General features: G+C 38.4%; 2 protein-coding genes across 12 annotated transcripts in view; both read left to right on the top strand.

Moving 5' to 3' along the window:
* The window catches only part of heatr5a (HEAT repeat containing 5a), a 38,804-nt gene extending 37,164 nt beyond the window's left edge, over nucleotides 1-1,640 (top strand). For all 3 annotated transcript variants that reach the window (XM_056234023.1, XM_056234024.1, XM_056234022.1), the window contains 2 exons: nucleotides 681-891; nucleotides 1,091-1,640. In XM_056234023.1, the coding sequence (XP_056089998.1) occupies nucleotides 681-891; nucleotides 1,091-1,392 (513 nt within the window). In that variant the 3' untranslated portion in view covers nucleotides 1,393-1,640. The remainder of the gene's footprint in view (nucleotides 1-680; nucleotides 892-1,090) is intronic.
* Nucleotides 1,641-3,081: 1,441 nt separating this feature from the next.
* hectd1 (HECT domain containing 1) overlaps nucleotides 3,082-20,666 on the top strand; it is a 38,202-nt gene continuing 20,617 nt past the window's right edge. For 5 of the 9 annotated variants that reach the window (XM_056234061.1, XM_056234063.1, XM_056234062.1 and 2 more), the window contains exons 1-23: nucleotides 3,082-3,328; nucleotides 6,229-6,475; nucleotides 11,730-11,964; nucleotides 12,149-12,376; nucleotides 13,725-14,006; nucleotides 14,199-14,469; nucleotides 14,598-14,674; nucleotides 15,012-15,110; nucleotides 15,203-15,317; nucleotides 15,845-16,019; nucleotides 16,127-16,265; nucleotides 16,361-16,531; nucleotides 16,649-16,871; nucleotides 17,009-17,272; nucleotides 17,360-17,436; nucleotides 18,528-18,662; nucleotides 18,767-18,913; nucleotides 19,018-19,112; nucleotides 19,282-19,387; nucleotides 19,494-19,628; nucleotides 19,733-19,872; nucleotides 20,028-20,351; nucleotides 20,448-20,614. In XM_056234061.1, coding sequence (XP_056090036.1) covers nucleotides 6,336-6,475; nucleotides 11,730-11,964; nucleotides 12,149-12,376; nucleotides 13,725-14,006; nucleotides 14,199-14,469; nucleotides 14,598-14,674; nucleotides 15,012-15,110; nucleotides 15,203-15,317; nucleotides 15,845-16,019; nucleotides 16,127-16,265; nucleotides 16,361-16,531; nucleotides 16,649-16,871; nucleotides 17,009-17,272; nucleotides 17,360-17,436; nucleotides 18,528-18,662; nucleotides 18,767-18,913; nucleotides 19,018-19,112; nucleotides 19,282-19,387; nucleotides 19,494-19,628; nucleotides 19,733-19,872; nucleotides 20,028-20,351; nucleotides 20,448-20,614 — 3,745 coding nt within the window. In that variant the 5' untranslated portion in view covers nucleotides 3,082-3,328; nucleotides 6,229-6,335. The remainder of the gene's footprint in view (nucleotides 3,329-6,228; nucleotides 6,476-11,729; nucleotides 11,965-12,148; nucleotides 12,377-13,724; nucleotides 14,007-14,198; nucleotides 14,470-14,597; nucleotides 14,675-15,011; nucleotides 15,111-15,202; nucleotides 15,318-15,844; nucleotides 16,020-16,126; nucleotides 16,266-16,360; nucleotides 16,532-16,648; nucleotides 16,872-17,008; nucleotides 17,273-17,359; nucleotides 17,437-18,527; nucleotides 18,663-18,766; nucleotides 18,914-19,017; nucleotides 19,113-19,281; nucleotides 19,388-19,493; nucleotides 19,629-19,732; nucleotides 19,873-20,027; nucleotides 20,352-20,447; nucleotides 20,615-20,666) is intronic. The other 4 variants (XM_056234067.1, XM_056234068.1, XM_056234064.1 and 1 more) reach the window with 1 other exon arrangement.

Below are 20,666 nucleotides of genomic sequence, written 5' to 3'. Positions count from 1 at the left end.
TGAGTGAAGAGGGCTGATTAAAAAAGCTTGTGCAGTATAGAACCAAACATATAACTTTTGTACAAAAGTTTTCTACACTGTCCTTTTTTTCTCTTCTTTTTTTAAAGGAGAACTTTTACTCACCAAGGATGCATTAAATTGATCAAAAGTAACAGTGAAGACTTTTACATTGTTACAAAAGAATTCTATTTTAAATGCTGTTCTTTTGAACTTTCTATTCATCAAAGAATCCTGGAAAAAAAATCCTCAAGATTTCTACAAATATATTAAGCAGCACATCTGTTTTCAACATTGATAATAATAAGAAATGTTTTTTGATATAATAAATCAGCATATTAGAATGATTTCTGAAGGATCATGTGACACTAAAGACTGGAGTAATGATGCTGAAAATTCAGCTTTGAAATCACAAAAAGAAACTACATTTTAAAATATATTTAAATGGAAAATGGTTATTTAAATTGTAATTGTAATATTTCACAATATTGCTGTTTTTACTGTATTTTTGATCAAATAAACGCAGCCTTGGTGAGCAGAAGAGACTTGAAAAACAATTTTTAACCCCAAAGTTTACATCCGGCCTCTTAAATAAGGAGCTTTGCTACAATTTGTGTAGAATCCCCATACAGGGAAAAAACCTATTTATTAACCTTCTCTTCTATGTCTTATTTCTACTTTAGGTGCTGAGCAGGAGTTATCAGTTGCTAGTATCTTTATTTCAAGGCCCAGAGCCGATAGCCAGGCCGTTTATTCTGGCTTTGGGTGGCTGTCTGGTGTCACAGCTGGAGGAAGTTGAAAAGAGTCGTCCTCAGGGCCCAGCAGAGCTACAGGCCGTACAAGACGCAATCCGAGCCCTGGAAGCACTAGTGTTTGCTGCTGACGAAACTAACCGTAAGTGACTGAAAAATGTTTATGAACTTTTGATCACGAACAGGAAGTTGTGATATCATCAACAAACAATGAAAATTCATTGGCTGTAAATTTGTTTTTAATGTTACTGTTAGCAAAATGTTATAGTGTTGTTTAAAATGTGACTTGCTGTTATTAGGATACCAAGATAATCAAGTCAGTATTTGTTTTATCCATGCAGGTCCACAGCTGGTGGCTGTGCTGTTGCCCACCCTCATCTCTCTTCTGCTAGATGAAAATGCTTTGGCATCGGCTCCGGCGGCCTCTCGCTCACTGCACGAGTCTGCCTTAAGAGACCTCATGCGCATCGGCCCCCAGAACTCGGCTGTCTTCAAAGCGCTGATGGCCTCTGCCCCACACATGAAAGCCAGGCTCGAGGCAGCCGTCAAGGGCAACCAGGAGAGTGTGAACACTAAGGCACAAGTACCTCGGGTCATTAGCAAAAACACACCCAGCATTCAACTGAAGATCAATTTCCTGTGAATCCTCCTTAATGGTTATGATTACGACTGTATTATGATTTGAATGACTGAGTGAATCTTTTAATCAATAGTGTTTTTAAAGATAAATCAGATGAAAATGTGTCGTTTAATAATTGTAGTCGGTTTTAAAACCACATTAACCTCTGTGAGGAACTTAATACATATTACTAAAAGGAAAGTGTGTTTCACAGGTAAACAGCTGGGAGTGAATTTTTATATGGCTTCCATTTTATATCAATTTTTTTTTTTTTTTTTTTTTTTTTAATGGTTAGCTTGCCAGCAAGCTTGAATAATTTTCTTTAACTCTGTTATGCATAGCATGATATTTTGTGAGAAGTCTTTTATTGTGTCTGTACAAAGAATGCAAATCATTAATTTCTCACAAAAAGTCGCAACTAAACCTGTTGCAAGACCAAACTGCAGTGCTGGCGATCAGTTATCTGCTAACTTTACATATACAATTTTAGTGCATTGTCAATTATTTTAAATATAGAGAGAGTTTCACTTGTTCACATGTTATTAATGTACTCATGATAAAGCATTACAAATGAATACTTGCATCATTTCTGCTCATTTCTGCCACATAAGAAATAAACTCATGCTTTGGTCAATCATAATGACATAAAAAGTCATAATTATGAGGTTAAAACTCAAAATTATGGCATACCAAGTCATAATTAGGACAAAGTTATCATTACGACTTACGAAGTTAAGAATAATTGACTATTATGGCTTATCTCAATATCGACTGTCATATTTTTGACTGTCACTGGGTTTTTACCTCATATGTTTTTACTTATGTCAATGTTGACTTTATATTGCCTAATTGACAATGTAATGAAAATTATCTCATAATCTTGGCTTAGTATCTCATAATGACTTTTTTAAATTTCATAATTAATTTACCAAAGCTTGTTTTTTTTTATATTATGTGATGGAAATGGGCTTCATGTTCAAGATGGTACTTACCTTTAGTTTTTTTCTATATTCTAATTATGCATGCCAATCTGTGTTGGTGTAACTTTATCTCAACACTTAACACTTAATTATTCTGCCTGTCTGACAGGGAGTATAAGTAATAGCTTGGTTTTAAGTGAGCAAAAAATATTAAACATGCAGCAAAATATTATTTACTACTAAAACGCACTACAAACATGTTTACAATGCAAATGGAAGAGTTTCAGCAAATATAGGACCATTGTTTTTTGCCAGTTTGTATAGACTTCAGGTGCTGTTTTCTGCTAGAAACATTGATGATCAATTACAAATATGCATTTGTAACCATACCATGCTGTAAATTGTACAGATGAAATAGGGCTAAATTAACCATTATTTTCTGATTATACTGGAAGAATAAAATCTAGTTTTGCTTCAAGAGTTGCACTGGTTTTACTTTAGAGTAGAACCTGAGAGGGACATTTGCCGTTTTTTCCTAGTATGTCTTAATTTGGATATGTCTAGTCTATTAGGATCACTGGATTAAATGTATAATGCATTTCATGCACAATGCAAGTTTCAGGATGAACATTAACCCACTGAACCACTCATGGCTTGATTTCAGAGAGTCAGTGTTACTGGTCACTTTCTACAATTGTGCAATCCATGTGAATGATTTGTAATTTTTGTGGCAACCTCGTTGACTGTAAATATCGAGGTGTTTTAGCGCCCCCTGTCGCTGAGCCGCTTCGCTGTTTGTTCCTGACCGCTACTGCGGAGCCTCGTGATATGCGGAGCGTCGACTAGTTCTTTCGACGGCTCTCCATTTCACTCAATATTTCACCCGTCGCCTTCCCGTTTACTTTGACCTCTACGTTACAACCAGCAGACCCGGGGAATGAAGCAATATTCACATCTTGCCGTCTGACAACTTCAGCCCGAGACGCATTTTGTCCACCCTGTGTGTTTTTTCTTCTCTTCTCGTCGTTCGGCGATAAACGGTGAGTGTTTGTGTCGCTCGGCGGAGGGTTCGTTTCTCTGCCTGACAGACGCGATCAGGCCTCGGGATCCCAATCAACTTTAGCTCGCAGATTCACTGGTAAACACAAGGCCGCAGTAGTGTTACTTGGTTTTTTTTTGTTTTGTTTTGTATTTTAGCTCAAAATTGTTTTCTGACCGGTTATATTTGTGGATGGAAAATGTATTAATACCTAATACGAATGAAGTAAATTTAAGTTTAGGATTAATTAGGTCTGTCGAAGTGACGCTAACAGGATGCATTTTAGCTAATCCCAGCTAATTAAACCTCCCTTTCTCAACCGATCATTTGTGTTTTTACTCATTTGCTGTGGAAATATGTCATTAAATATGATTTTAAGGAGAAAATTAAACTGTTCTTGACTCTGTCATGGCGTGTAAGCTAACATAAGCTGTCTGAACTCAAGAAAGAGGCCATCAGGACTAGATTGAACGTTAATATATGACTATATCTTTGCTTAACTTGCATTCTCTAACGTTTAATCGAATATATAATGTTTGATAGCGTCTTATTGTTTGTTGTTTAAGGTTTTCAGGTTTAATTAGTCTGTTTGTTCACCTGTTCGGCATTCAGGATAAGGTTAGATGGCCAAACATGAATTTAAACACGCGACATGATGTTATAGATCAAACAAACTGTGCTATTATTACACACTATTAACGCTCATAGGTTCACTGTGAAGGTAAGGTTTTATTGTGCTGCTGTATAGGCAGGTGTCATGATGACATCGGTTGCAATCAAGTTGTTTTTTTGACTCCTTAGTCAGCTGCAATGGCAGAAAGTCAAAGAACATCATTAGAATCATGTTTGTTCGTGAAACATCAAGTGTCATGAAAGCAGGAGCCACGGATAAGCTGAATGTCTGCTTTGCAGTATACTTTGATTTATTTGAAGTTGTATTGATCTCTATGCTGTAGGAATAACAGCAGACAGAATATAAAAATACTTCACTACTTAAATTAAATGAGACTGGAACTTACCTTTGTATTCGAGACTAAATTTCATTTTTCTTATTTAGCTTAGGTGGGAAATTGGGAATGAGCCTGCAAAACCTGACATGAAATAAAAGTCCCTTTTATGGAACATTTTATTGAACCTTAGTTTAGACAAAATATAAAATAAAATCTTTAAGTTGTCATAAGCATTTGATATATCATGCTTTTATGGCCCATAAAGTATAATTTAGTGAGAATATTGTGCTCACAACTCAAGGAGAAAAATTAACGTGTCGGTTTTATTCACAGGCCTGACATTAGCAAAATTTGGTGATGTTATAAATATGGCCACAGCATAAGGATGAAATTCTGATAGCTTGTAATGTAAATCAGTGATATTTGTATAACTGTGTATCAGACCACTTGCATAAAATGCATAAATATTAGTTGTTGTCACTTTATATCAAATATGTCTTAGTAAGAATATAATTAATGCGTGGTTTTATGATCAAAGTTCTAGTCTAAAAGCAATTCTCTCACAATTCTAAAAGCCTGTTGTATCATATATTTGATATGTTTTAACATGATTTAAAACAAAAATTATCAAGTAAACCTAAGATGATTCATTCCAGTATGTTTATCTTAAATTATTAATAACAATATTAAAGGTATTCTTACTTTACTTTATTAAAAAAAATCATTAAAGTTTTCACAGCAAAAAGGCAAATAGGATACAATCTTTATAGGGTTACGTTAATTAACAACAAACAAAACCTTAATAATGATATGAAGATAAAGTTTAATGTTATTGGTCTGGTGTACTAATAGACTGGGAATGAACCGATCCCATTCATTTAAAGGTGGTATAATTATAGTAAACAAGTTTTCTTTCCAAGAGAAATTGTAACCCCAGGGCAATGGCATCAGAACTTGTTTTGGTTCACAATGGTCTTCTGTTACTGTTAAAAATTGGTTACGAAACCCCAAAAAAAGTAACTCTGGAAATATCAGTTCATGAATTAAAAAGTTATGGTGAATGCATTGGCTATGGCATATATTTGTCTAATTTGATCACAATCAGGTGATGTTCATTCATACTTGAATTTTTAGAGTAGCAACGTAATAGGGTGTGCATGTGTAGAGGTTTTTTTTTCATCTCTCCATCCAGCAAATGTGTGGATTAGGCCACAGACAGTTGCTTTGAATGTCAAGTTCAACAGGACATTCTTTCTGAATCAAGTTAGTCACTTAATCTGTTGATAAGTGGATCTCTCTGTTAGTCTCTAAGAAGGTGGTGGATGTATCTGAAGCCTGTCTGTAGCCACCCAGGCAGTAATGGAGGACAGACTTTTGCTATTTTACATAAATCTACCATTCTAATGATTTTATCCTCACGCTTGCCTCAGCTTGCCTGTCTCAGGAAAGTAGTGCTGCTCTTTTCTTTAATGGTTTGTTTCTCAGAACAATAAAAGGATAGTGATTTCTGTTTGAATTGCTTACTGTGTGTTGGTGAAGAGATGGGCTGTTTGGTCCATACAGTGTGAGTCATTGATGAACTATTCATCATGGAAACTGTTGTTGGCCAAGCTTACTAATTCGCTAATCACAGCAATTTCTTTCAGTGCTTTGATTACAGGCAGCAGTTCATCATGTTTATTAGTTTGATTTACTCCTATTAGTTTACCTTTCAAGTGCATACATCTTCAAGGAGTCATCTGCTCCCCCCGTTTCATTATAACCAACAGTTTCCATGCAATTACTCAAGGGTTGTGTTTTCAGTTCAGCACCAAACAAGTGGGAGAAGGTGGAGGTTGAGGCCCAAAGCAACGTTGCCGAGGATTTTCTGTGGAGTTCTCGTCTCCTGTTATATCATGACCAGACCAGATGTCATGTCTATACTCATATTTTGTTTCTATTTCTTATGAAGGTGACGACTTGATGAGACATCAAGAGGACCAGTGACTGCCCCTGTTCATTTCTCTCCTGCTGCTGGCGGGGTGACTGGGTGTTGGGTGGATAGGGTAGTGGGGCGTCATGGCGGACGTGGACCCGGACACACTGCTGGAATGGCTGCAGATGGGACAGGGCGATGAGCGGGATATGCAGCTCATCGCCCTGGAGCAGCTCTGCATGCTGTTGCTCATGTCAGACAACGTCGACCGCTGCTTCGAAACGTAAGTGTGACTACTGATGCTGTGCTATTTCTGTGGTTCATTGTTTTTGATTGTAACAAAATAACTATTGATAACTGTTTTTGATTTCGTTTTGGTATTTTACAAAATGTAAAAGTGTGGTACAATTTAATATAGCATATCAACTTGTGGAAGTGTGGCAAAGGCACTCAGAGATAAAAAAAAAAAAAAAAAAAAAACTTAAGTTTGCCAACAGGGATTATAACCCTTTTTATAAAATAAATATTGTTTAACGGTATCGTCTGATTTTAGTGTTAAAATTTTGGTGACTGTATTAGCCTTCAATTTTCTGATCAATGCAACACTAGCATTAATTCATAAACACAAATGTCTCCAGGTATGCTTACACTAGGAATGCACCGGTATTAACATTTAGACCAAGCTAATTATTTTAATGTTATGGCCGACAAGTCTGTTTTATCTAAAACCAATTAAAATGCATTTAAAACATAGGAATCACTTGAATTTAGACATCACAGCATTTTATTAAATATTTTTTAAATGTAATATGAACAACAAAAATCAAGTCAAAAGATGGGTGTTTGGTAAAACATTTTCCTTGGAACAAATTTCGTTGGTAAGTAGAGCTCAACGATGCAACCAATGGATTTGAATTTGTTAGATATTATATGAGAATTTGTGTGTATAGTCTTAAAATAAATATCCTATAAATAGGTGTAATTCTCCTATAAAAAGGAGTTGTGTAAATGCACTGTTGGGAGAAAAAAAGCTCTTGTAATGCTCATACTACAACTGTAAACATATTCCCTGAGATTAAAACAAAATAAATAAATAAAAACATTTCAGATGCATCTAAATCTATAGACTAAAATAAGTTTATTGCAGATTTCACATTTTGATCTAAGTTATGAACTTAATGAGTATATACAAGTCTGCTACCACTAGATAAACAAGCAACTCAGTCTAACATACAATATTAAAGGGTTTACACAAGATTGTTAAAATGTTTTTACACGTCTTAAAAAGTGTATAATTAAATTTGTTGGATCAGCAGTGTGTTTTGCTAATTTTGTAAACTGAGTAGGCCTTGGAGGTCAGAACAAGGAAGCCACAATAGCTGTTGAAGAAGGTCGAGACAAACAAGGAAGCACCTCGGTCGTGTGGGATTATTTTGGTTTTAAATGTGATGACCACACTCAGTCACTAGTGGTTTGATATAAGCTGCAGATCACAGGGGGTGGCTACCCTTAGGAGGAATACGACAGACCTCTTAAACCAAAGTTCAACAAACTGTATAAGCAGTTTTTTACACAAAGTTGGCACATGTAAATTAAGCCTGCCATTTGTTTATATTTACAGTTGATTGTTAGGGCTGGGTTAAATATATGGATTTTTCAATTTTAACCGATTCTTAAATCCCAAGAATCGATCTTTTGGTCTATGATATATTGATATTTTCAGTTGATGAATGAGGAAAACTCTGGCTTGCCTCCCATTCAATATCGCAATAACTTTTGTGCTTTGTTACTTGCGATATGAAACAAAGTCTCAGCTTTTGAATTCTGTCAATTTTATTTAGAAATTCAAACATTAAATACCATTTTGGCACTCTTTAATGTGGCGTGACAGATTGCTGTCATTTGAGCAAAGCGGCAGTGTGGAGCCCTCGTAAACTGATTATCTTTTCCTCTGTACTATTAATTACAGCACAAAATAAACATCAACTTTAAAAGACATGTCGAAAGATATAGATTGACTTACTGAAATTAATCATGTCTCATGTAATCTCAATCAGTGTTTGAACCGTGGAAAGACATTGTTTACAAGTTGTTTTATTGATGTTCCATTTACCTCAGAAAAGCCACTCAATGGCCATTTAAATGTTTATATTTCAAAAAACAAATAGAAACATAATTGTCATTAAAAAGTTATTATAACATTATTATTATAAAAACCTCCTAATGTAATTTAAATGTAAGTAACCTATACAAATCGGTTAATTTTAACCTTTAATATTATAGTAATGTAACAACTAGGGTTCCCTGTATAGTTTACAGCATTTCTTGCGATTTATTTTTTTTGCCTTGAGGAGTTTAATCGAATCACAAGCTTGTGAATTGAAATCGAACTGTAAAATTTGTCAATACCTACTACCCAGCCCCACTGATTGTCATTAATGATGGATATTACTTTTTCTTAAAGGGAATATTGCTGGTTAGAGGACCCAACGAGTCAATGTATAGAAAAATAATGTAGGAACTAGATTTTCTTTAAAATATACTTATAAATACGCTACAGAAGCTTCTGGAGTCGTTTTTGTGAGAAAATGTTACTTCCGCATCTGAAAATGGGCGTGGCGGGCGTGACGTAACGGGCGGGAGAGCGGTCGATTCAAACAACAGGAAAACAATGGATCGCAATGACATTTCGGAGAAAATACTTACTCGTATGACGGACCACAGCCATACAATTATGGGCCTGCTATGCTGCCAAGAAAGCAGGCAGGCCAGGATTAATGTTAGACAGAACGGTCAGAGACAAATTGAGTTGTGGTGTGAGGAGAACCAGTGGAGAACAGGACAGGTGTCTTGGTGAGAGAGACCAGTGTTAGTTTATAGATATATACACTTTCGCTAACGGTATACACTGTGCTCACAATATTGTAGATTATTACCATCGTATATCAGGCCAGCAGACATGAGTATGTTTAGGGTATATATACTATTAAATGTATAAAAACTATACTTGAGTATGTTTTTAGTACAATACAAATATACTCAAGTACATTTTTAATACATATTTTTCACCTGGGTTATAACATAAACAGAAAATTAAAGATTTGAATATTTAAACAATCTGAGTAATTTTGTTTTTCAATTACAAGTTGCCTCTATTTAGGGCATGACTACCTATATCACACTATTTCATGCCATTGGTACAGTATTAGACGATCAATATTCTTGCTTCGGCATCCCATGTTGAACTCCATCATATCGCCGGGATGATAATCCTCCGATCTGAAGTGAACGCTACACACGACCGTGTTTTTCGAAGCCGATGCGGAAGAGAAATCCTGTCTCTTCACCTGCACAAACCGCACCAGGCACAAAGATATATAGCACTGTCCTTTTTCTTGTTATGGAAACCTGCGGACTCGATGTCCTGACAGGCCGGAGTTTTTGCAACCTCCACAAACACAATAATTTACCATGACGATGATAAATTGAAATACAAAAACTACTGAAAACACACTGACTGACGACCGCCCTTACTGAATACCAGCCTACTCTGCACTGAGCTGAGGGCGAGGCTCCCTGTCGTGACGTAAAATGATGCGATGTTGGAAAAAAAGCGTTTTTACGAGCAGTCAAAGAAACGCTCACTTTATCTACAAAATTAGTGCCCTTATGTCGTTTTAAAACATTTTAAATCCTGTATTAACTTTTCATATGGTATTTTCATACAAGGTTATATATTCATTTTGATTTTTTTTTTTTACCTGCAATATGCTCTTCAAAGATATACTGCAACCCTCTACGCACACCTTGGCAATGGAAACGCCATTGGCTAGTACATTTTTTTGTTTTGTTTACTCGCCAGACTGATATAAAAAAAAATTATATAACTGTAATCTTCGTACAAAGGCACAGCTTTTTAAGTATCTGAACGTACACTCTTAAAGTCCCTGTAAAGGCAATTTCAAAAAAACAATATTATAGAGCACATTCACATCAGTTTGCCGCTCAATCGCGAGTTACTGTCAGTACTATTATTAGTAACACAGCATACAGATTGCTAGCTAGCTATGCCTTCGTCACGGAAATGCGTACTACCTGGATGCGATCACCGGATCACGTACAAAACAGATCGGTGTCCTTATTTAAATTTCCGAAAAACGATCACATCAAGAAGAAGTGGATTAATTTTGTGAAGAGCCACCTTGATGGAGAGCTGAGGATCACCGCCAATACCCGCTTCTGTAAGTGATCATTTTACACGGGATAGTTTTATAAACTTTCGTCGGAGACAACTGGGATTCACTGATAATCCGTTGTTACTGGTGAATGGGGCCGAACTGACTCCCGCCTCGACCTTCATCCTCCTGTCGCGCCGACAACTGGTGCCATCATCGGCAGTGCGTGCCCACCGTGCGAGCATCTATTCCGGCTGTAGAGTTGAGTGTGGCGACGGCAGCTTTACCGCGAGTGGGCGTGGTTTCAGCGCAGCCAGCGGACACACCCCCAGCGTTTGAGAGCAGAGAATACTGCTCATTTTTTCAAGATTTTGATATCTTATTTTATGTACTTGCTGGCTTTTTTTATCATTCAAATTTGGCTGGGTGGCTAATAACACATTTTTCTGTGGTGTGACAAACTCAAAACACATACTTAATTTTGACTTTACAGGGACTTTAACATCAGTCAATCAAACATTATATTATGATAATCAAGCACTATTTAATGATAGAACTTTAGTTATTAGAACTAAAACTTGGTAACTAATGTATGAATGCATAGTTGTCATTTTAAGTGAACTTAGGACTGATGGTCGTGCTTAAATTATTGTTGGTCATTCAGTGTTTAAAAGATAATACTACTACTACTACTAATTCTGCTACTAATAACATTATAAAACGCACTAAGGATTGATGAGCTGTAGCGCGTTGATTCTGTGTGGTATGTAAGACTTTTGTTTTCTCTCTTTTTGCGTGTATGTGAGAGAAACAGCGCTCTCAGCAAAGAGACACGTCGTGTCTAATTATTTATTATTATTATTATTATTATACAGGTTTTTCCTAATGTTATTTAATAAAAATACCGGTATATATATTTTTTCTCTCTCAAAATCTTTTTTTTTCACCCCAAGCCCTGCCCCTGTGATAGAATCGCGATACGAATCGAATCGTGGGTCAAAAATCGTGATTCGAATCGTGGGTTTGGTGTATCGTTACAGCCCTAGAAAGAACGTCTAATTGGACGGTCAAAAATATCGGATATAGGCAACAAATCAGAATTGGGCATCAAGACCTGCAGTGTAAACGAGGCCTTTGAGAGGTTGGCATAATGCTTTGTTTACATAGAACATGAGACATGCATATTAGATATAATTCTTTTCTGGCTTTAAATAATAAGTGATTTGACACAAGATTTGTTGCATTGCATATCACCATTGTGCTATTCAACAAGTAAATCATGTATTGCTGTTGTTCCGCCATATCATGCAGCCCTAATGTGTACCTTCCTTTCACTCTGACACTGCTGTCTCACCACCATAGGTGTCCTCCACGGACATTTCTCCCAGCTCTGTGTAAGATCTTCCTGGATGAGAGCGCACCAGATAATGTGCTGGAAGTGACAGCCAGGGCCATCACCTACTACCTGGACGTTTCTGCTGAATGCACCCGCAGGATTGTGGGAGTAGATGGAGCCATCAAAGCCCTGTGTAACCGGCTAGTGGTGGTGGAGCTTAACAACAGGACCAGCAGAGATCTGGCTGAACAATGTGTAAAGGTAAATATTGCTTTATTGGCTGGTGTGTTTTTTTTTGTTTTGTTTTTTCAGACTTTTTTCAATCAATTTGCTAATATGAGGTTTAACAGTTGAAAAGATGCTCTATGAAGCTACTTGATTTTTACAAAGGTGCAGTAAATTCCACTATGCATGATGGTCATATCATATGCTGTCTTGTCATCAGGTTCTGGAGCTGATCTGCACACGGGAATCTGGAGCTGTATTTGAAGCGGGTGGTCTGAACTGTGTGTTGAGCTTCATTAGGGATAGCGGTCATCTTGTGCACAAAGACACATTGCACTCTGCCATGGCAGTAGTTTCTCGCCTCTGTAGTAAGATGGAGCCACAGGACTCTTCCCTTGAGACATGCGTGGAGTCCCTGTCTAGTCTGCTGAAACATGAAGACCACCAGGTAGTACATGACAAACTTAAAAAAAAAAAAAAAAAAAAAAAATGGCACTATATTTTGTGTGAAATAAATTTCAGTCCTTTCCTCACAAAAAGCTACAGAAGACTTAAGTTGTTAAGAATTTAAAGGGTTAGTTCACCCAAAAATGAAAATTATGTCAGTAATTACTCACCCTCATGTTGTTCCAACCCCGTAAGACTTTTGTTCATCTTCGGAACACAAATTAAGATATTTTTGATGAAGTCTGAGAGCTGTCTCACTCCTTCATAGGCTGCAAGGTAATTGATATCTGCCAGCCCAGAAAAGTTAGTAAAGACATCGTTAAAATAGACTAGACTACAGCGGCTCAACCTTAAGTTTATCAAGTGATGAGAATACTTTTTGTGCGCAAAAATAACGACTTTATTCAACCATCTCTTCTCTTCCATGTCATTCTCCTAAGCTGTTGTCACACACATGACCAGCATCGGCCAATAGTGAGCCTACGTTCTGACGTACAGCCCAGAAGCACTGCGCTGTTACACTACGTGAACTCATGTCAGAAGCCCACACAGAAGAAAATGAATAGTTGAATAAAGTCGTTATTTTTGTTTGTTTTTTCCACACAAAAAGTATTCTCGTCGCTTGATAAACTTAAGGTTGAGCCGCTGTAGTCACTTGAACTATTTTAACGATGTCTTCACTAATTTTTCTGGGCTGGCAGATATCAATTACCTTGCAGCCTATAAAGGAGTGAGACAGCTCTCAGATTTCATCAAAATATCTTTATTTGTGTTCCGAAGATGAACGAAAGTCTTACGGGGTTGGAACAACATGAGGGTGAGTAATTACTGACATAATTTTCATTTTTGGGTGAACTAACCCTTTAAAATTGCTCTCATTCAAAAGTTTGAGGTAGTTTCAATTTTGTTTCAATTTTTTTTTTTAAATTTATTTGTTTTTAAAAAAGGCTCTTCTGCTCTCCAAGACTATTGATTTGATCAGAAATACAGTAAAAACAGTAATATTGGAAAATATTACAATTTAAAATAACTGTTTTCCATTTTAGCAGCCTTTACTGCAGTCTTCAGTGTCACATGATCCTTTAGAAATCATTCTGATATTCAGATTTTTTTTCTCGATGTTGCAAACCGTTTTGGTGCTTAATATTTTTGTGGAAACTGATAAAAAAAATTACGATTCTTTGATGAAAAGAAGGTGCAAAAGAACAGCATTTTGTAACATTATAAATGGCTTTTATTCTCACTTTCAATCAATTTAATGCATCCTAATCGGTATAGAGAACTGACATTGTTGGTAAAATGACGCACAAATGTTACATGAAAAACTAAATTATAATTGAAATCCACAGGTGTCTGATGGAGCTCTGCGCTGCTTTGCTTCACTGGCGGACCGGTTTACACGGCGTGGAGTTGACCCAGCCCCATTAGCTAAGCATGGACTGACAGAAGAGCTGCTGTCCCGTATGGCTGCGGCAGGAGGGACGGCATCTGGACCCTCTTCCACCTGCAAGCCTGGCAGGACCTCTAGTGGAGCCACTCCATCTGCTGCAGACTCTAAACTGAGCAACCAAGTGTCCACTATTGTCAGTCTGCTGTCTACACTCTGCAGAGGCTCACCACTTGTCACACATGTAAGATGTATATTCACAGAAATATTCTAGCCATATGCTAGATGTCACAAGTACGGTGTGTTTCCTCCAGGGTTTTTTTTTTTCTTTTGTTTGTTTTGACAGAACATTGTGAGGACATTTCTGAAATGTATTTGAAATCCAAGTTTCTACTGGTTACATTTATGGACATTTGTGTTTCCTCTCCTCCTTCAGGATCTCCTGCGCTCAGAGCTGCCTGACTCCATGGAGAGTGCTCTGCAGGGGGATGAGCGCTGCGTGCTGGACACCATGCGGCTGGTGGACTTGCTGCTGGTGCTGCTCTTTGAGGGCCGCAAGGCTTTGCCCAAATCCACAGCTGGTTCTACCGGCCGTATCCCTGGTCTGCGGCGTCTTGACAGCTCCGGGGAACGTTCCCACCGACAGCTTATTGACTGTATACGCAGCAAAGACACCGATGCTCTCATTGATGCCATTGACACCGGTGGTAAGTGTTTGAGTAGTGCATGCAAAATCAATATATTAGGGGGCATGGACTTTGAAGGCTTTTGTTGCTTTGAGGCAACATCCTACCTGACTTGTACGGTTTACTTTTTTTTTCCCTCCCCCTGAAAGCATTTGAAGTGAATTTCATGGATGATGTAGGACAGACTCTCTTGAACTGGGCATCTGCATTTGGAACACAAGAGATGGTAGGCTTTATTTATTTATAGCTGGGATTTTTTTTTCAGTGCACATGTTGCAAGAAATTACCTTTAGGCAGTGCAATAGCATGAGCAAACAAACCACATACTTATGAATAAAGGTTACACGCTGAATTTAGGACGACACTATTCTTACGTTGTGCAATATGGTTATGTGGAGGAGACACGGCTGAATGCCGTGCATAATGAAAACAAATACAACCTAATTTCTTGACCCTCTTGGTCTGGTGATTGCTTGTGTAAGTTAGAAGAATGGAGTCAGTGAAACAGATGAACATAGTTTTCTGATGACTGCAAGATCTCACTGTATTCTGGCCTGCTTAAGGTGGAGTTCCTCTGCGAGAGAGGTGCTGATGTCAATAGAGGCCAGAGGTCATCCTCTCTGCACTATGCTGCCTGTTTTGGCAGGCCACAAGTAGCCAAGGTAAAGTGTTTGTCATGTGACCTAGTCTTTGTATATTCATTATACATTTTTGTTAACACATATTTATTTTATGGCAAATGTTTTCCCAATAGACTTTACTGCGCCATGGGGCCAATCCTGACCTGAGAGATGAAGATGGAAAAACTCCGTTAGACAAAGCTAGAGAAAGGGGACACAGTGAGGTTGTAGCAATTCTCCAGTCACCTGGTGAGTCCATCAGCTTTTATCTTCACGTCATGACATTTCTGTTAACCACTGGTATCGGTCACACCAATAAAATATGAGTGTTTTTTCCCTTTTGCTATTTGAAAGTAAATGCTTCAGAAGAATAAAGCTAAATTGTTTTTTATGTTCTTCTTAGAATGCAGAGGCTATTGTAAACTATTTGTATGCTAATTTTTACTGAAAAATGTCAACACTGAGGCCATATGATGCAATCAGAACATTGCCTTTGTCATTTAAGCATCTCAAATCAGTCAGACACCGCAGTATTGGCTAAACCAATAGTGTGAATTTGGGACAGAGTAGCTTGTTTGGACAACCAATGGCAGATGAGGGAGTGTTTGGAAAGCCCTGTTTAAAAACTATTATTTTTGCACTTTGTGGTGACGCTGGTGGCATAGAAATTACACCCTTGTCCTTTAATGCAGTCACTCACCATTCATTTCATAATGATGACTTCCATGAGTTTTTAGATTTTTCAAATAAAGAGTTTCTTGTTATGTGTGATGTAGGAGACTGGATGTGCCCTGTCAACAAGGGGGATGACAAGAAAAAGAAGGATATTAATAAAGAAGAGGAAGAGGGCAGTGAGCCGAAAGGTGACCCTGAGATGGCACCTATCTACCTGAAAAGGCTGCTCCCAGTATTTGCACAAACCTTTCAGCAAACCATGCTGCCTTCAATAAGGTGAGGGGTTAATGTGGACCATCAGTGTTTTTTCAACAAAAAAAGAACACCATTTAGTGCTATATTTTTTGCATTTTGGATAACAGTTTGCATCATCTCTTTCACAGAAAAGCCAGTTTAGCTCTGATCAGAAAAATGGTGCACTACAGTTCTGAAGTTCTACTTAAGGAAGTGTGTGACTCTGATGCTGGACACAACTTGCCCACTGTACTTGTGGAGATCACTGCGACTGTCCTGGATCAGGAGGTCAGATAATTTAGTCTTTCCCTCTTGATGATCTTTTTTTAAATTTAATAGGGCTAAAGTTAAGTCTTACTGACCTTTCTTCTCCTCTCTCACAGGATGATGATGATGGTCACCTGCTGGCACTTCAGATCATTAGGGATCTAGTGGATAAGGGAGGTGATGTGTTTTTAGATCAGCTGGCCAGACTGGGTGTCATTAATAAGGTGTCCACTCTGGCAGGACCCACGTCAGATGACGAAAATGAAGAAGAGGCCAAGCCTGAGAAGGTCTGAATCAACTCATTTTAGATTAATGTCTTTATTATTGTGCAATTATTTTGTAAAAAAAAAAATCTTGAAAATATTTAGAAATTGCTCTGAAGTTGATCTTTGTCTGTTTTCTAGGATGATGAACCACAAGAGGATGCCAAAGAGATCCAGCAGGGGAAGCCCTACCACTGGAGAGACTGGTCCATCATCAGAGGCAGGGACTGCCTTTATATCTGGAGTGACGCAGCTGCTTTGGAGCTCTCCAATGGAAGCAATGGTTGGTTCCGCTTCATCCTGGATGGTAAACTGGCCACCATGTACTCCAGTGGAAGCCCAGAGGGTGGCTCTGACAGTTCGGGTAGGTCCGCTGCACACAGACTCCTCGATCAATGAAAAAACAAAATTAGTTCCTGACACCAGTTGAATCAATTTGATTTCTTTGATCAACTCCTGTGCGCTCTAATAGCTGATGCTTTCTTTCCCTCCTTCCTGTAGAGAGCAGAAGTGAGTTTCTGGAGAAGCTGCAGCGTGCCAGGAGTCAGGTCAAACCAGTGACAGCCAGCCAGCCCATTCTGTCCACACAAGGTCCCACCAAACTCACTGTGGGAAACTGGTCTCTCACTTGTCTGAAAGAGGGTGAGATTGCCATCCATAACTCAGATGGCCAGCAGGCCACCATCCTCAAAGAGGACCTACCAGGCTTTGTGTTTGAGTCAAACCGAGGCACTAAGCACTCTTTCACAGCAGAAACCTCTCTAGGTAAGTTTGGAATAGTAGTTTAAAAGCATCGGTTTTGTCAGTATGTTTCCTAAGTCACTCAATTATTGGTGCCTCTGTTTGTAACAGGGTCTGAGTTTGTTACTGGCTGGACTGGTAAGCGAGGAAGAAAGCTTAAATCCAAATTGGAAAAAACTAAACAGAAGGTATGATTACTGAGCATTAATTTGATCCTTTAGAGCTTGACTCATTGACTCGCTTGAGCCATGGTTGCACAACTGTTCAAAGTTTGAGGTCTTCAGTGTCACATGATCCTTCAGAAATCATTCTGTTATGCTGAATTTGATTTGGTGCTCAAGAGACATTGAAATGTTTTTTGTTTTTTTACACGAAAACCACTTTATGGAAACCATGATGCATTACATCAGAATTCTTTATGAATATAAAGTTCAAAAGAATAGCATTTATTTGAATTAGAAACCTTTAGTAACATTATAAATGTCTTTACTGTCACTTCGATCAATTGAATACACCCTTGCTTAAAAAAATTACACTGACCCCAAACTTTTAAACTGTAGTGTATTACATAAAATTACTCGACATTAGGGGTGTAACGGTTCACATAATTCACGGTTCTTTTCGACACGATACAGTGGTGACCAGGTTCGGTATATTTTCGATACAACAAAAATAAAGAAATGCTAGATAAATTTCCTTGATTTCTTTTATTTATTTATTAAAACTAACATAAAGTATGATCTTTTTTTAAATTTGAACAATGATGGAGCTATACTTGACTCTTCTTAGCAAGGCTCCAGATTAATATTTGAGGGCAGCAATTTTATTCATAATGTCGAAATAATAACGGAGAAATTTGAATGGAATGCAAGCTCACTAGATCTCGCAGCGATGTTATTACTTCTGTAGCGAATTCAAATGCTTTTTTACTGGATCTCATAGTGCTGTGTAGTAACAGTGTCTCTTGATCAAGATTGGCTTGCGTTGCACTGACATTGGTCAAAACTCATAACGGTCCATTAGGCACAAATGATTAGCGCAGTTTCGTTCCGCTTTCATCACGTTTGCCATTTGATGTTGGGCAACGTTGTGGTGGTCGCGCCAGTGTGAATGAACAAAATTTTGGCCGGCACGAAAAATGGTCCAACCAATCGTTTGGTTTGAAATGCGTACCGAACCGAAAGCCTCGTACCGAACGGTTCAATACGAATACGTGTATCGTTACACCCCTATTGTAAACCCCCTAGAAAACATTATTTTTCCACCTATGTGTCTGTAGGTGAAAACCATGGCCAGAGATCTGTACGACGATCACTTCAAGGCTGTGGAGAGTATGCCGAGAGGGGTAGTGGTCACTCTGAGAAACATCGCTACCCAGCTAGAGTCTGCTTGGGAGTTGCATACTAACAGACAGGTATAATTATGCTAAACTTTGTCACAGTTTATTTTAGCTTCCATGTAGTTGAGGTCAAAAAGAAAACAACGGTGAGTAAGATTTTGTTGCTTTTTCCCCCTCAGTGTATTGAAGGTGAAAACACATGGCGAGACCTCATGAAAACAGCTCTGGAGAATTTAATAGTCGTTCTCAAAGACGAGAACACCATTTCTCCATATGAAATGTGCAGCAGTGGCCTCGTGCAAGCACTTTTTACTGTCCTCAGCAATGTGAGTCACGCATACAAGACTACATTACTGTCAGTTGTAAACATGTCATTGTTTATTCCCAATACTCATTACTCTTTTACTTTATTTACATGTTTGCGTCACAGAGTGTGGAACTAGATGTGAAACATGATTGTAAGCCTCTGATGGAAAGAATAAATGTGTTCAAGACCGCGTTTACTGAAAATGAAGATGACGAAAGGTAAAGTATATCTTGCGTTACACATTGTGTCCTACCCAGGCACTGCATGCAAAAGTGATCTCTTCCCTATATATCTTAGTCTCTACCAGCAATTTATTTTTCTGGTTTGTGCATGTTGCAAGCAAATTTGGTTTTGTTTGTCATACATTTAATTGTTTCTGTCTTCCAGCCGACCCGCAGTTGCCTTTATCCGCAAACTGATAGCAGTGTTGGAGTCAATAGAGCGGCTACCTCTACACTTATATGATACACCAGGCTCAACGTATAATTTACAGGTCAATCTCTATGTTTGGATGTGTATTTTTAGTTTGGTGCATGTGAAACAGTGACATCTTTCATTATGAATTTTCAGTTCATTTAAATCTTTTTCTGTCGTGTTAGATACTGACAAGGAGGTTACGCTTCCGCTTGGAGCGTGCTCCAGGTGAAACGGCCCTGATTGATCGTACTGGTAGAATGCTAAAGATGGAGCCGCTGGCCACTGTTGAGTCACTGGAGCAGTATCTGCTCAAGATGGTAGGAAAGCTTTTTTGTTTATTTCTACTGTTCCAAATTTACTGCGCTGTATCCCCACAGGAATCTGAGAAAAGATCATAACTTTGTCTCCTCCCTCTCCCCAGGTGGCCAAGCAGTGGTATGACTTTGACAGGTCCTCATTCATCTTTGTTAGAAAGCTCAGAGAGGGCCAGAGCTTCACCTTCAGGCACCAACATGACTTTGACGAGAACGGAATTGTGTACTGGATCGGCACCAACGCGAAGTGAGCAGATTTGTCTTTTTTTTGCACGCCTAATTTCAATTAAAACCTATTTAAATAATCAACAAAGATTATTCTCATACTCTGAACCACAATATGATGACCCATTTAGAAAAAATTATGCATAAGGAAGTTAATCCTTTTCTGTTTGTCCACAGGACTGCGTATGAATGGGTGAACCCAGCTGCTTATGGATTAGTGGTGGTGACCTCTTCCGAGGGCAGAAACTTGCCTTATGGCCGACTTGAAGACATCCTGAGCAGAGACAGCTCAGCCCTCAACTGTCACACCAACGATGATAAAAACGCATGGTTTGCCATTGACCTTGGTTTATGGGTCATCCCTTCTGCGTACACACTTCGCCACGCTCGTGGATACGGTCGATCCGCCCTCCGGAATTGGGTATTTCAAGTGTCCAAAGATGGTCAGAACTGGATGACACTCTACACGCATGTGGATGACAGCTCTCTCAATGAGCCAGGGTATGTGTGTTATAACCAGTATTTTGGAGACTCCTATTATTGTTTTTTTGTTTTTTTTGGGTGCACCTACTTATATGACTCATGTTACTGCATTAGGTCGACAGCCACTTGGCCTCTGGATCCATCCAAAGATGAGAAGCAGGGCTGGAGACACATTCGTATTAAACAGATGGGGAAGAATGCCAGCGGACAAACACACTACCTCTCCCTGTCTGGTCTAGAGATCTATGGCACTGTTACTGGTGTGTGTGAGGACCAGCTGGGTAAATGCCAATCAATACTACTTTTGTCATATTGAAATTTAATTATAATATT

Source organism: Rhinichthys klamathensis, unplaced genomic scaffold (assembly GCF_029890125.1).
Source record: "Rhinichthys klamathensis goyatoka isolate OS25496 unplaced genomic scaffold, OSU_Roscu_1.1 h1tg000387l_1, whole genome shotgun sequence".
NCBI classification, from domain to species: domain Eukaryota; kingdom Metazoa; phylum Chordata; class Actinopteri; order Cypriniformes; family Leuciscidae; genus Rhinichthys; species Rhinichthys klamathensis.
Note: the sequence above shows the minus strand (reverse complement) of the source record. Positions and strands in the feature narration are given on the sequence as shown.